The sequence below is a fragment of the Fusarium sambucinum genome, chromosome IV, assembly GCF_050947815.1.
Source record: "Fusarium sambucinum isolate potato_lamoka chromosome IV, whole genome shotgun sequence".
Classification (NCBI taxonomy): Eukaryota; Fungi; Ascomycota; class Sordariomycetes; order Hypocreales; family Nectriaceae; genus Fusarium; species Fusarium sambucinum.
Genome location: NC_139291.1, coordinates 4704132 through 4717827, shown reverse-complemented (window position 1 = coordinate 4717827; position 13696 = coordinate 4704132). Strand labels below are relative to the sequence as shown.

At 47.6% G+C, this 13696-nt stretch overlaps 3 protein-coding genes across 3 annotated transcripts; 1 reads left to right on the top strand and 2 right to left on the bottom strand.

Annotated features, from left to right (window-relative positions):
* Positions 1 to 808: 808 nt before the first annotated feature.
* On the top strand, positions 809 to 6734 carry FSST1_001590 (uncharacterized protein; the record flags this gene model as incomplete). Its single annotated transcript, XM_083227497.1, has 2 exons — positions 809 to 875; positions 949 to 6734. 2 exons carry the CDS (start codon positions 809 to 811, stop codon positions 6732 to 6734), a joined length of 5853 nt encoding a protein of 1950 aa, XP_083091772.1.
* Positions 6735 to 8354: 1620 nt separating this feature from the next.
* On the bottom strand, positions 8355 to 9862 carry FSST1_001589 (histidine phosphatase superfamily; the record flags this gene model as incomplete). Its single annotated transcript, XM_083227496.1, has 2 exons — positions 8355 to 9709; positions 9760 to 9862. 2 exons carry the CDS (start codon positions 9860 to 9862, stop codon positions 8355 to 8357), a joined length of 1458 nt encoding a protein of 485 aa, XP_083091771.1.
* A 2538-nt stretch (positions 9863 to 12400) lies between these two features.
* Positions 12401 to 13459, bottom strand: FSST1_001588 (ubiquitin-conjugating enzyme/RWD-like protein; the record flags this gene model as incomplete). The annotated part of the gene is made up of 3 exons (XM_083227495.1): positions 12401 to 12977; positions 13036 to 13333; positions 13411 to 13459. The coding sequence occupies 3 exons, from the start codon at positions 13457 to 13459 to the stop codon at positions 12401 to 12403; spliced, it is 924 nt and encodes a 307-aa protein (XP_083091770.1).
* Positions 13460 to 13696: the final 237 nt, after the last annotated feature.

Below are 13696 nucleotides of genomic sequence, written 5' to 3'. Positions count from 1 at the left end.
ACCCAGCATGAGCGAGTTTACGTTTATGGAATTCAGAATTGCATATGAATCATACTACCATCTATGAAGTGGTCACAGTTTATGTGTGGGTATTTATCTTTTGTTTCTGCATGGCGAATAAAGGCCACGATGGCCCTACATGCCGTTTGATAGAGGTTGATTAGAAGAAGGGCATTACTAGTAATTCATATTTTTGATGGGGGGGCTTCGCAAAGTCTAATCGATGCAATGAGACGGTATGTCACGAAACATAGGGCTCTAAGAGCAACCTTATTCTCACACAATACAAAAGCACTGCTCACTACTAGTAATTCATATAACTTCTAAGAATTGTATTGTAACAAAACCCCGAAGAAGTGGGCTGCTGAGCAGGTATTGCTTTTGTATTGTGCTCTAAGAGCTCTACCTTTCTGCACGAATCACGCTATCAAACTTCGAGGACAACCCATGAAATTGTGAGAGAATAAGGTTGTTTCTTGAGCCCTACTTTTTGAAACTCAAAGCTTCAGAGCGAGGGAGCATCAAGTAACAAAACCCCAGTGATAGTGCACAAAAGCTTCATATTTAATGCTCAATTATACGTGATTATGTCATCATGTTTCTGACGTGCATGCGGCTCCTTCTCCCTCCACTCAGCTTACCCCCGCTATCCCCACTTCGCCTGCTTCGTACAGCAACCGAGAAAAATAATATTTAGCATAACTTCCGCTGGGGCTCGTCGGTTCAATTCGCCCCAGACGGCTTTCGTGAAGATTTTTTAAACGCGTCGCTTTCACTCAAGAATGATCCCTACGAAATCGCTGATGAAATGGCGTCAGAGCTCGAAGGCTTGATCGCGAGCCTTTTGGTGCATATCTCATGTTATGGAGAAGAAGGTAAGCTTTTTTTTGGTTCGAAGCAGCTAACCAGCTCCTATTGTAAGAGAACAAGCTACTAACTGGTTTTAAGGGTGTCTCGTACAAGACGTTTTGAAAGCAATTCATCATCCCTCAGATCACACAGAAGCACTACCAAAAGGCAACTCTACTGTACAAGACCGTACTGCTGCTATCATCTGGAGTTGGCTTGCTGCAAGACGGGATATTTCTGTTGGCGCTGATCGCGAGTTCAATCATCTTTCCTTAGATGAAGTTTTAGCGCTTTCATCTTCTGGTGGTGCCCCTGGACAAGATGCAGAGACTTCGGAATCGCAGCCAGAAAACTCGACATCGGCCAGCAATGTTCGTGTGCGCGCTTCCGAAGATACGATGTGGGAATCCCTCACTGGCCATGCCGTTGATTATAAGCGAGTTCCCAAGTCCGAGTGGATGTTACTTTTGGGCATAGCTTCAACAACCACACAGGGAATTCTCCAGGGAGATCTTGGACGCCTGACGGATCAAGACAAACGATCTGTGCCGAAAAGGACGGATTCCCTTCTCAAAAAGGGGTACATCGTCAAGAGAACAACTCTTGTTCGCGGAACTAAAACAAGCAAGATGTGGCTGAAGCTCTTCGCCCCCCCCTTGCCCAAAGACAGTGAAGGCACAGACGAAGTTCGACCAGACATGACACTGACTCGACAAGTACTCGTCGAGGATCTCGAGCCCGTTCCATGGCGCACCCGATGGATTGGCGAGTCTATCGACTACATCGCATTGGCCACCACCATCATGGCTATCGTCAAAGAGTGGGGAGTTCTTCAAATGAAAGACATGAAGTCGAAGCTTGGCGTTCTAGGAATGCGCTGGCAGATGAAGGTGCTGGCAAAAGTCTGCCGTTTTCTTAATCAGAGGGGCGTCATCCAGTACGTCGCCGCGAAGCTAGGCGATAAGGTGTTCAAGGATTGCGTCAAGTATGTCAGGGATCTCAATTCTGAAGATTGGTCGCTGTACCTCTCAACAGGCAAGAGAAAAAGCAAGACCCCTCGAAACCCAGATCTTGATGGTCTTGACGGAAACAAACAGCTCATAGGGCAGGCTTCCAACGTTCCCGAGATATCGAAGGCACCACCGTGGTCTCTGGATAAACCGGTTCCTGTTATAATTGCGGAAATGGCGAAACAACTAGGCGATACTGGGCTTACGAATCCCGATGTCTACGCCTTGACGCTGGGTCCTTCATACAGTCGACACCTCTCCTCAATGACTACTGCACTGTCTGTCCCGGAGTTGCAACCGTCTCATCTAGCTCACTTTCAGATCTATAGCGAGCACACAAGATCTGGAAAAGTAGCATCCTATCGATACTTTGCACCAAACGACCTACCAGACCCTCTCCCGACACCGATGGATACCGCAGATCAGTCGTCAGTTACTGATAGCTACGGTTTCCCGCCTGCTCAGCCCACAGTATTGTCATCTGAAGCTCCACCGACACTGGCTGAACTGTGCAATATGGGTATGGCCCGCCGTACAACTAAAGGTCGTCCTAAAAAGCCAAAGGCTAAAAAAGAAAAGCCTGTGTCTGCTCCAAAGAAAAAGGCAGGCCGGAAACGCCGTGAAGAGATGTCAGAAATCTCCACACAAACTGACGTTGTTGGAGAGGCTAGCAAGCCTCAGGAAGTCTCTGTTCCTCAAGAGATTGTTGTCCCCCAAGAAGCTGTTATGTCTCGAGAAGCTGCCCCAACACAGGCACAAGAAACAACCGCTAAAGAACCAAGAAATCCTCGTCAAGAGATTGCGAAACATGTTGAAGCTACTCAAACAGAAAATGACGGCACAAAACAGCAGAATGCAGCACCCGAGCCAGAAAAGGTCGACGAACTTATGGTGACACTCAAAGTATCCCCAGATGTCCTCAAAGAACCCCCAGAAACACCACAGGCAGCTCTAACAACCCCGATGCGGCCGAGTCGAACTAGGTCGACAAGGTCCTCAGCTAAGAAACCCGAAACAAGAGTCACAGAAACCACTGCCGAAAATGAGGAGTCGCAAACGCAGGAAAGCACCAGCAGTGAGCCGAAAGAAGATTGCTCTAACGAGCAGCTAGTAAGTGGGAGGAAACGGGGCCGTCCAAAGAAGGGCGAAGTAAGAAAAAAGAGACACGAAGAGCAACCCGATGGAAACCCGACTCCTTCAAAATCCTGGGTATGTGAAAAATGTGGGAAGGCATGGAAGAATGATAACGGGCTACTATATCATCTTACCAAATCCCGGACGGCGTGCAATCCATCATTTGAAGAGCCTATCGTAACGCCAGCTCGGCGTGGGAGGAAGAGAGCTGCTTCCGAAATTGAAGTAGAGGAACAGGTTAACGCAACCCCCATCGCGGACAAACCACAAGACGAAGTAGAAGAAGAAGCTGCGGCAGAGGACAACACAGAACTACCCAACGAAGAAGACAATGATCAAGAGAAAGGCTCGGACAAGCACCTGGAAAAGAAACAACAAGATAAAGAATCCAGCCTTGTACGTGAGGATGGACCAACACCGAAACGAGCATCAACGTTGCGCGGCCCTGTTGCTGCTCGACCAACGTGGTCCTCAAGACCAACAGTCAGCTTTAAAGTGCACGCGAACACAGAACTTCATCGACCCCCAGTTACCATGTTCGACTCGCCGAGGCGATCTTCGCTTTTGAACGGTACCAATGGGGCCCTTGTTCAAGGCGAAAATAGCCAACTACGGCCGATTTTAGGGTCTTTAAATCGGTTTAGTTTGCCTGGAGGTTCCCAAAAAACACATGGCCCCAAATCTGAAAGAAATGGATCTCAGCTAGCCACGACTTCTCACCCAGAACAACCCAAGTCTTTGCAGCCTGGGACTAATGAAACACCCGGCAAATCCGGCTGTGTGGCCAAGGCTAAAACACCAACAACTGTTGGCACCCCGCTCTCCAAGGCTGTCACGAACAGCCGTATCTCCCAGATCGTTCAAGGTATTCTGGAGGAGCAACAAGGTGTCTTCCCGGGTGGCAAATCCTTATGGACGGCCATTACTCTTCGATGGACAGAATCCTACTCGGAAGTAGCGCCGCAAATCCGCACATATCAGGCTGCTCTCCGAGAATTGTTGAAGAACAAGAGCGCAGCTGAGCATTGGCTCACTTTTCGCAGCAGAAAGGGTGTGACCGAGAAGTGTCATATCATCGTCCGACCTGGGATTGATCCATTTTCCCCAGAAGCTGATGAGGTAGTGCTAAAGATCAAAGATGCCCACCCAGATCCATATCTTCCCCCTCCATTTGATGCTCAAGTGGACAGCGACTTGCTAAAGCGTGGCCGTCGAGATCTCCCAGAAGAGGTTGAGATGCTCGATGCCCCTGTCTATGTTGCACGAGCTGCTCAGAAGCGGGCCGCCCAGGACGAGTATGACGACGACGGTGATGATTTCCCACCGCCCCAAAAACGAGGTCGAAAACGCAAGAGTACGTTTCTAGAAGGGCGCCCTTCGAAATCGAGGGCATACCAAAACGAAATGGGAGAGCCGATGCGTTATGAACACTTTGAGTCCTCCCAAGGCGCTCCTGAGGCCCTTCGGTTTCTCGACCCTAACACATTCCTGGATGAAAATGATGTTGAGGGATCAGAGCATTACTTCAGCAACAGATTCGGTACTGCCTGGCAACAAGGGCTCTCAGCTCATCCATCTGGCGAGATTGTTTTTGATAAACCGATTATAGTATCTGGCTATGATGGTATTTGGCCGTATATTACCCCTCAGGATTTTGAGATGCAGGGTGCCAGCTACACCTTGAAGGGATGGATGCCCGATAGCAACTGGTTCGCTTGGTCATCAATGATAGTAATGATTGACCGGAAAGCACACTCGCTCAATCGCCAGAGCCTCCAACGTCACGGCAGACTCAGCCAGTATCAGTCATTTGTGGCGCGGACATATATCTGTACTGACCTTGAGCGTGCATGGTCAGATTCTTTCATTCACGCGCCACCTGGAGCGGCAGGTCCTTATAACATTTTTGTCTCATTCTCTACTGAGGCCGGCGGCGAAACTATCGAAACCCTTACAGTTTCCTGGCCTTCAGAATGGCAGCTTACGCCGAAGTCATTCACCGAAAACGTTCCGGACCGTGCTTTGCTCGTGGACGCCTCTGATGAGGATGAGGAAGAGGAAGAGGAAGACGACAGTTTCGAATGGCCAAGGTTCCCCGCGTTTTTACAAAAACCAGGATACAGAATCCCTCGAGCTAACCGTAGAGGCCGAGGTGGTCGACCTCGAGGTTCCGGTAGCCGACTGCGAGCATCTGCTCGACAAACGCCACAGCAACCGAGAGTTAAACGTGTGCGCCTCGTCTCACGACCTTTGACGCCCCTTCCCGATAATACAAACCAACCACCCAGTCAAGTCGATCCCACGCCTTTGATCCGTGGGGAGGAGGCAGAGCGTCTCCTTGCTGCATTGGTTGCCGTACGCGTGTTGCTAGGCGGAGCCGACAAATCCATTGATTGGGGCCTCTTGCTCAAGCTTTTCCCCGATCTTTCTATCAAAAACATGCGCCGATTCTGGGTTGATGCTCGCAGAGATCAGGGTGCATATATCAGGAAGCTTACCAAGGATTTCCAGGATCGATTCATAATTGCTTATTCTAAGAACGAGCTGCCGGAAATCGATTTTGAGGACCCCATGGACTATGACTGGTACAGTTTAATTGACTGGACACTCGAGCTGCCCCGACGAAGAGGCATTGATCTTCCAGTAACGAGGGGTGCCCTAGAAAATGACTTTACCTTTCAGGACGTCACTCCCCATGATGAAGAAGACCCCCGGGAGAAATTCTACAACCCTCAGACATCTGTTTTCGCTCGCTTTGAGGCTGTCGCTACTCCATCTGTTGTTGTTGTCGAAAAGATGCTCAGTGGACCCAGTGTTGAGCACATCGAAATCACTGAAGATGACATTGCCAGGTCTTGGGTACGATCCTTGTGCTGCACAGACGAGAGCCGTTACACGGTTGAGCAGATCAAGCAGAAGTTCTCTACCTTGGCAGGTGGTGACCAAGATAAGATCAACTTATTACTGAAGGAGGCCATCGATGCCCTGACAAAGCAGCGCATCATCTGTAAAAGCAAGCGGCCGCCGCTTTCTGGGAGACCTTTCAGACTCAACGAACAATTTGGGCATGTGCTTTCGAAGCTTGCGCAACGGACCAAATACAAGGACGCTGCTGATTTCAAAACGCAGCTGGATGCCACTTTCCGCCGTGGTGAGGCCTATCGAATCCCTTTTACACTCAATGACGGGTCGGTAATGGCGTTGATAAATCTCAATGCGAGTGAAAGGATCAGACTGGTTCCAGTCAACGTGCCTCACATTCCCTTGGGTTTCAAGCCTGGCCAGTACGAGATGCGCAAGCTGAAGAAATCACTCTATTCCCATGATCTTGAAGCGGTCCCCACGGACTTGTACAAGTATGACGAACAGATCGATGTGCTCCGTAAGAGCGTCTTCGAAGGACCTCCAGCCGCAGGTAAAGACAAAAATAGCGTGCTTCCGCAATGGGTTGACTTCTTTGGACGCCGGGAAGCGGAACGGTGGATGGATGTGCTGGGTGCTTTCTGCTTTGTGTATGCGAACAGAGGTCTTTTGACGATCGAAGGTGTATGCAATGCTCTGAAACCAGTTCTCGAAGAGTTCGAGGCTAAGCTCATCATGGATTGGGGCGTAAAAACAGGCGTGCTCAAGTACTCGGAAGAAGGTCTGGGACTCATGGTAGGGGAGTGGTGGTGGCTGGCTGTCCCTTGGCAATGGGGGCGACAGTTTAAGCACACAGGCTATGACGAGAGTATGGATTAGGACGTACAGTGGTTCCGATGTCTGGATGGACATTAGTGTGGCACGATCTGGAGTCGCATGACTAGATGAGAGCTCGCTACGAGTTCGTTTAATCAAAATATAGTTTATAAACCAAAGGTTTGAAGATTTCTATCCTATTAGAGATAACAAACATCATGATTATGTCCTTGACTCACGTTACAACTTTTTTGGGTTACTCTGAAGAACATAGCCCCCATACATTCTTAGTGTCAGGAGGCGATCTAATATAAACAAGGGGTAAAAATACGGTAGCTCCCAGTCGTTATCATCCTCCTCTGGATAAATTAGGAAATACAAGACTGTAGCGATGACAGAAGCTTACAACGAAGAGAAGAAAGTATGATGTGTTTGAGTGATAGGATATGAATATGTAGACTGGCATTGTACCGTTAACCAACAATGCGGTCTGACGATGAAGCCCTTTCAAACATTACAGTTATCCCTGCTATAAAATACAGGATATTACAAATTCTACTATCCTATGCAAGTGTATCTTAGGTAGGGTTGAAGGTACTTACTTGTAGGCATGTAGAACAGTGGTCGGTCGGTTGTTTACCAGTAATTCCATCTATCTCAGCACTACCATGTATTCCTAAACACCCCCCTTCTCCCCGAAAAACATTATTCAAGTAGCAGAACTAGGTTCTTACAATGCGTGATGTATAAAAACGTTATACATATCGAATATAGATACGGTAAGTTAAAGTTAAACACGGGAGTAACAAGAATAACTGTGAACAAGGACCTCAATTCGAAAGCGGAAGTTTCCCGCCTTACATATAGATACTCGAATACATGTAACAAGATGGCTTGCCCAGGGAAGTGCAGCATCTCTCTAGAATAGATAAATATATTCGCAGGTTATAACAAGTGGTTAGAACAATGATAACAACTAACCCCTTTTATCTGGGGTAAGGAAAGTTCTTATAACTACCCCATCTATAGGTGTGCTTCTTCAAGTGTAACAAAAGCATTTCTCAAGTTGGTTGTGTGAATAAGAATACCTTACCTGGCTATTATATAATGATGTTAAGCCTAATCACTGTGCATTCGGTGCGACTTTCACTGCATCTTGAGGAAAGGAACATTTTCTATATAATCCACTTTATTACTTCTCTCTTTCACATACGACCATACCTACCAGAAAATACGGGATCCCGTCCGCTCTCCCATAGTCAAGCTGGTAAGGGGCGGATTAGTAGTTGGGTCGGTGACGACCAGCGAATCCCCGCTGTTGTATGTTTTTTTTTGGTGTTACCACTACCTAGCTGGGTATACACGATGCACATCCTCCCCTCATAGGCCACCTACTTGAGTCTTAACTCAGGACATTAGTATCGTAAATTAAGGGAGTATCTCTTCTGGTCTTGTGGATAGTCTAAGCCTGCCTATAAGTTCAGTTCCGAGGCAGGTTCTTTATATATACAGTCATGGATCGAAGCGCAATTCAACCACAGAATCTTGACATACCTGATAATTCTGGTACAGGTTATAATAAGTGGCTAAAATAATAATAACAACCTCTTTTATTTAGGACAAGGAAACTGCATTCTTACAACTACCTATCTACAAGTGTATCCTACCTACAGCAGTGCAAGCTCAAACCTTCGTCGCATTCTCATCAGTGCTTCTACTGCGAACACTGCCTTTCTCGTCAACGTGGCCAGTTGCTTTGCGTCTCTTGACGAGAACAAACGCAGCAGCTCCCACGGTGGCAACAACACCAAGAGTCACCATAGCGCCGATGACACCTGCAACAGCATTCGACATACCGCCTCTGTCATCCTCGCCGTCACTCTCATTCCTATTCTCATCATTCTTACCATTAGTACTGTCCTCGTAAGCAGCGCAAAAGTTTTCATCGGATCCGCACTGGGAGCACCAGTCTCCCACATCCGAAATAGCACGCTTCTCAATCTCGGTCACGAATTTCGACCAAGACAGAGAGTCCTCGCCGGTTCCAAAGAGAGGGAATGTTTCCAGCTCGCCGAAAGTGCTGTTACGGAAAAGCCAGCGCACACGGAGGTCCTTCTCTGTGTTTGAAGGGAACTCGTCCGTGTTGTCATTGGTGAAGAGCTCAAATGCCATGGTGGATGCGTAGTCTGGTAGACCATGGAAATCAGGAGACTTGTCGAGAAGTTCTGCGAGACCAAAGAAGGCGAGGAACGTATCATAACTACCAGAAAATAGAGAAAACTTGAGGCTCCCCTTGGAGCTCACAGTCTGGTTCAATTGAGCAAGAATAGCACCAGAAAGCGTCTGTGCACCAATGGCCCGAGCAGAATCGGACTCATTCCAGTTCTGGCCGAGTTCCGCAGAGTCGGCAAGCGAACGAAGCTGCAGGAGATCCTCATCTGACACATTGCGGGCGGGTGAAGTACTGTTGTGAATACGGGCAACGTTGACAAGATCAAAGATGTTGTAGGCATTTTTGTATGTCATGTTCTCTGGCTTGAGGTTGTACACGCCATCGGAGAGGACATCATAGAACTGCTCGTAAAACTGCCTTGTGTCTTGTTCGCGCTGGGCGAATAAATCGCTGTCCATGAAGGCCTTTGAAGCAGTTACATACTTAGGGCAGGCATCATCTCCCTTAATCCAGATAGTATCAGGTGAGTTGTCGTTGATGGTGCGAAGTCGGACGTACTGATAACCATCAAGAGGTGCCTGACTTTCTGAGCCGTTATTTAGGGTTTGGGATGCGATTTCAGGGTCGAGATCAGCAAGAGGAGGGTAGAATCCTTGAAGGAATGCCGTGGCTGTGTTCATGAGAATCCCCTGATCAGGAGCACTCGCGAAGATCTGAGAGGGCTTGTATTCAGTCTCGGAGATACCCAAGATGTGATGTTCCGAATCAGACAAGAGATAACGGTCACGATAGTCGCTTCCGACCTGGTAGTTTTGCTCTGCACCAAGACTGGTGAGGGATTGGGCGCCGTACCATTTGGTAGTTCCTGTTGTGGTGTAAGTGAGGTTGTAGTCAAATCAGAATTGATGAACATACGATCACCATGGCGTGTGAAAACTACCGCACCATGTATGACTTCACCGGCAGCATTGCTGATGAGCAAGCCCCATGGAATGGCAGCGAGTACCTTGGAGTACATATTGAAGTAATGGTCTTTGTATGAGTCAATTGATCATTGTCATGTCAATGTGGCGATGATGCTTCAATTTATGCTTAAACATAAACACTAACTTAGACCCCGCTGAAGGAAAGCGGAGAAGACAAGACAGCCGGTCAGCGCGTTATCGTTACTCAACCCCTCATACCTAACTCTCTTGGAAGCACCGAGGAGATGAATTGGTGCCAAGGCGTAGAAGTGGATGGTGGATGGGACCCTGTCAACGCTGCTCTGCACCTCAAATGGTTTGGTGAGTGGCTTGCAACTTGATGTGGTGTGTGAGAGACAAGGTTGATGGGAAAGGCCGATAGATTGATTTCCTCTGAGTCAGGGTTATAACATGACAGAAAACAAGATAATCGGTCTGGGTATCAGATAGAAGCGCTGGCCGCCGGAAGCACAAGAGACGAAGGTTATAAATCAGTTTATGTTAGAACAGACTTTAGGCTTCTTATTTAGGTAAGACGCTTAGGTTATTTATGTAGACCAGACTCTTAAACTATTTATTTCTTTAGTCTAAAGCTCAGATTCCAACGTTTCTGCTACTCGATGGTCAGAACAACCTCATCTCCTCTCTTTTCCGATTCGAATTGGCTGACTGTCAGGCGAAAGAATTGAATGAGTGGGATGCAGTGTCTTGGAAGGGTATTCCCCAATGCCTCCAATCTCTGTGGTATCAACAGTTAGCTAAGAAGCCTCGAGAAACATCTGGACTTTATCACGTACCCAGTAGCTTTCATTCCCTATAGAACAAGAACTCGTGGGTTTTGTTGAGCAGGGGAAACGACTGGAAAAGGCAGGGTCTCAGCAAGAACCTCCTGGAACTCGGTGTCCGGGGCTATATGCCCGTAGGCTACATAGGTGTTTCAATGGACTTTCATGGCATGCCTTGTCATTGATCGTTTTTTGACTGCGATTCGGCAGTTTTCCAGAGGGCAAGTGTAGAGCAGAGCTTCTGTGAAATCGTGCTCTTCGCCGAGATCATGCTCCAGTGCCTCATCCCATGTTTCGAATCTCTGGTTGCACCATAGTCTTGGACACACAAATTGATGTGTGTGTGACTTTTCGTGAACCCGCCGAATCTGAGGTCTGCTGAAATGCTGCCTGCAGTATTGACAGTCTGGCTGCTTGTCATCGTGCTTATCGGCATAGTGACTTTTCGCCCTCATGTATGCGTTTGACATGCTGTTCAACAGCTCTTAGTGACGTGAACGTGTCAGCACATTGATGCCATTTGTGCTTGATGTTTTTATGAGCCGGGTCGATGTGATACTTGAGGTCTTGTGGGTTGTTGCATTTATTATCACACCCTTCCTCTGGGTATGGATGGCGATAATCAGTCTATTCGTTTACAACCTTGACATGATGTATTAAACTGCCTCTCGATCTCGATACCAAACCACAACCGTTTGATGGGCGTTCGCACGGTGGTTATGTTCAACGTGGTTCTTCAGACTTCCGTTTGCACGGCAGTTGGTTATGCAATCCCCTGATATCGGGCACTCCATCGCTTCTTTCTCTTCAGCATGCACAGAGCTCAAGTGTGCCAATACATCGTTTAACGTGTAAAACGTTTCTTTGCAGCCGGACTCTCCGAAATTCTTTGAATAGTGGCAAAGGAGTTTCCCGTCCTGTCTCATATGGACGGGATCTGATCGGTGTTCTAATATTCGATGTCTTGACGCCTCTTCCTCGGACACAAACGTCTCCGTGCACGTCTCCCTTCCTTTTTCTCTTGAAGGGTCTTTTGAACACCTTAAAATCACATTGTTAGCACGCATGATATTTACCACTGCTCAGTAGGGTTTTACCGTTTGTCTCCATGATTGATAGACACATGGTAGATATTCTCGTATGGATGTAGATATATATATATATATATATAAATTAAAAGTAAAAGAGGGTTTTAAAGAGTAAGGAGAGGATTAAAAGAAGAAAAAGTCATAATTTTAAATTTCACCCGAGGTGCAATAATCCAGTGACTGCATATGCTTTTGCAGAGTTGCCGCCAGCTGCCAGTCACTGACAAGAGCCAGAGATTGACAGTCACTTCTAGCGTCCAGGCCCCTCTTTCTTCTGCCATATGTCATAATTCGAGTTAGTAATGCATAATATCAATAAAATAACAAGAGCAATACGTTCGTTGCCGCCCCTCATGTAGTGCTCGGGGTACTTCACGACGAGCTTTCCCAGTCGTTTGTTAGTCACTGAGGCACACGACAAGACAATCACTGGGTTATATACCATTAACAAATGCAAGCAATCCAATATCAGGTTAAATTCGCCGTACGAATTTTAGGTTTGTCCTACGACAACAATACAATCTGTATATATAAAGTATTGTTGACTACAATCCTGGTGGTGGATTGAGTCAACAATTATAGGCTGATTTCATGCGGGATGCGATGCTCAATTCGACTGGATATCTAATTCGCTCCCTAAGCTTACTGAAACCCGATAAATACACCGTACGCCAATCCGGACGCAAACGCAAACGCTCAGTGCCTACGCATAGGATGTTCACACAGCAAAGATAATCTTGAGCACGAGGGCCACTAGAAGCACAACCAACACAACAATGGCCCGATCTAACCACAATGGAACTCCATCGTCAGACGCCCTTCGTGCTTGTTGAGCCTGTGCTGCAACCGGTGCATGGACCGGTACTTGGGCCGCCGGAGCCGGGAGGGGAATTGTTCGGGTTGGAGTGGGGTTCCGGTTGTCAAATTGCGGTTGAGGGGCCGGAATGTTATCATCAGCAGGGCCAACATCCGGCGCAGTTTGGACAAACCCTTCTGCAAGTTGAGCTGTCTCGGCATCATCATTTGTCTGTTCAGTTTTTTTTTCGCCCTCTTTCTTGGCTCCCATTTCATCCCGCCATCCCATGTTCAGCTCTTTGGGCACTTCAACTTCTTGAGCGCTGGACGATGCTTCCTTTGCTCGCTCTTCGCATTCCTGTATGATTTCACTGTTTGTCTTGCCACATGCCAAACACTTGAATGTTGATGACTCGTTAGCAAGACGCTGGCGCACAGCATCAGTTGTCTCGAGACCACCTAATTGACCGCGGGCGTCTGTTTCCATGAAACTTCGAAGTCTATCCGTACATGTCAGCCTTTGCGACACACCACTGATATCTCAAGGGTCAAACATACGCTACCAGAGCTGTCCTAACTCCCCACGCGGGTTGCCACGTCTCCTCATGGTGGCCACTGATACTCAAGCAAATTTCACGATTGGCCTCGAAACGACCACTTGGAGTCATAAAACGAAAAGAAGGCGGTCGAAGGGGGTAAGTAGGAGGTAGAACTATACGGCCATGGTAGATTCCATTACTGTAAACCGAGTTGGGAGGCCCTCGGAGTGTAAAGTGCCATTCGAAGAGGTCGGACTCGAGAGGCTCGGCTGTGTAATCGGCGGATGGTGAATTAGATATTTCAGCTGCTTCACGAACTATAGGCTTGATCAGCTATGAGGTTCATCACAGAATGGACAGCATCTAATAGATGAAACGGAGTTGTGACACGTACGTATACGTCGAATCGTAGGTGACTTGGAGCTAAACTTTGGAGTCGCCATGGCGAACGTATTCGTCCACTTGAGCTATTGCGCAGTCACTGTTCACTGAGGCGTAGGTTTCTGTGAATGATATTCGTGATGTCTGGAGAGAGGTAGCTCAGAAGAGCATCGCTTGGCGAATGTGGGGGAGCTGTCGAACGGGAGCTAAATACGAAGCAACCACGGGCGCTGATGTAATACCAAAAAGGAGGACTCTCTTCAACAGAATAAAGATAATTGTGCAAAAGGTGTTATAGA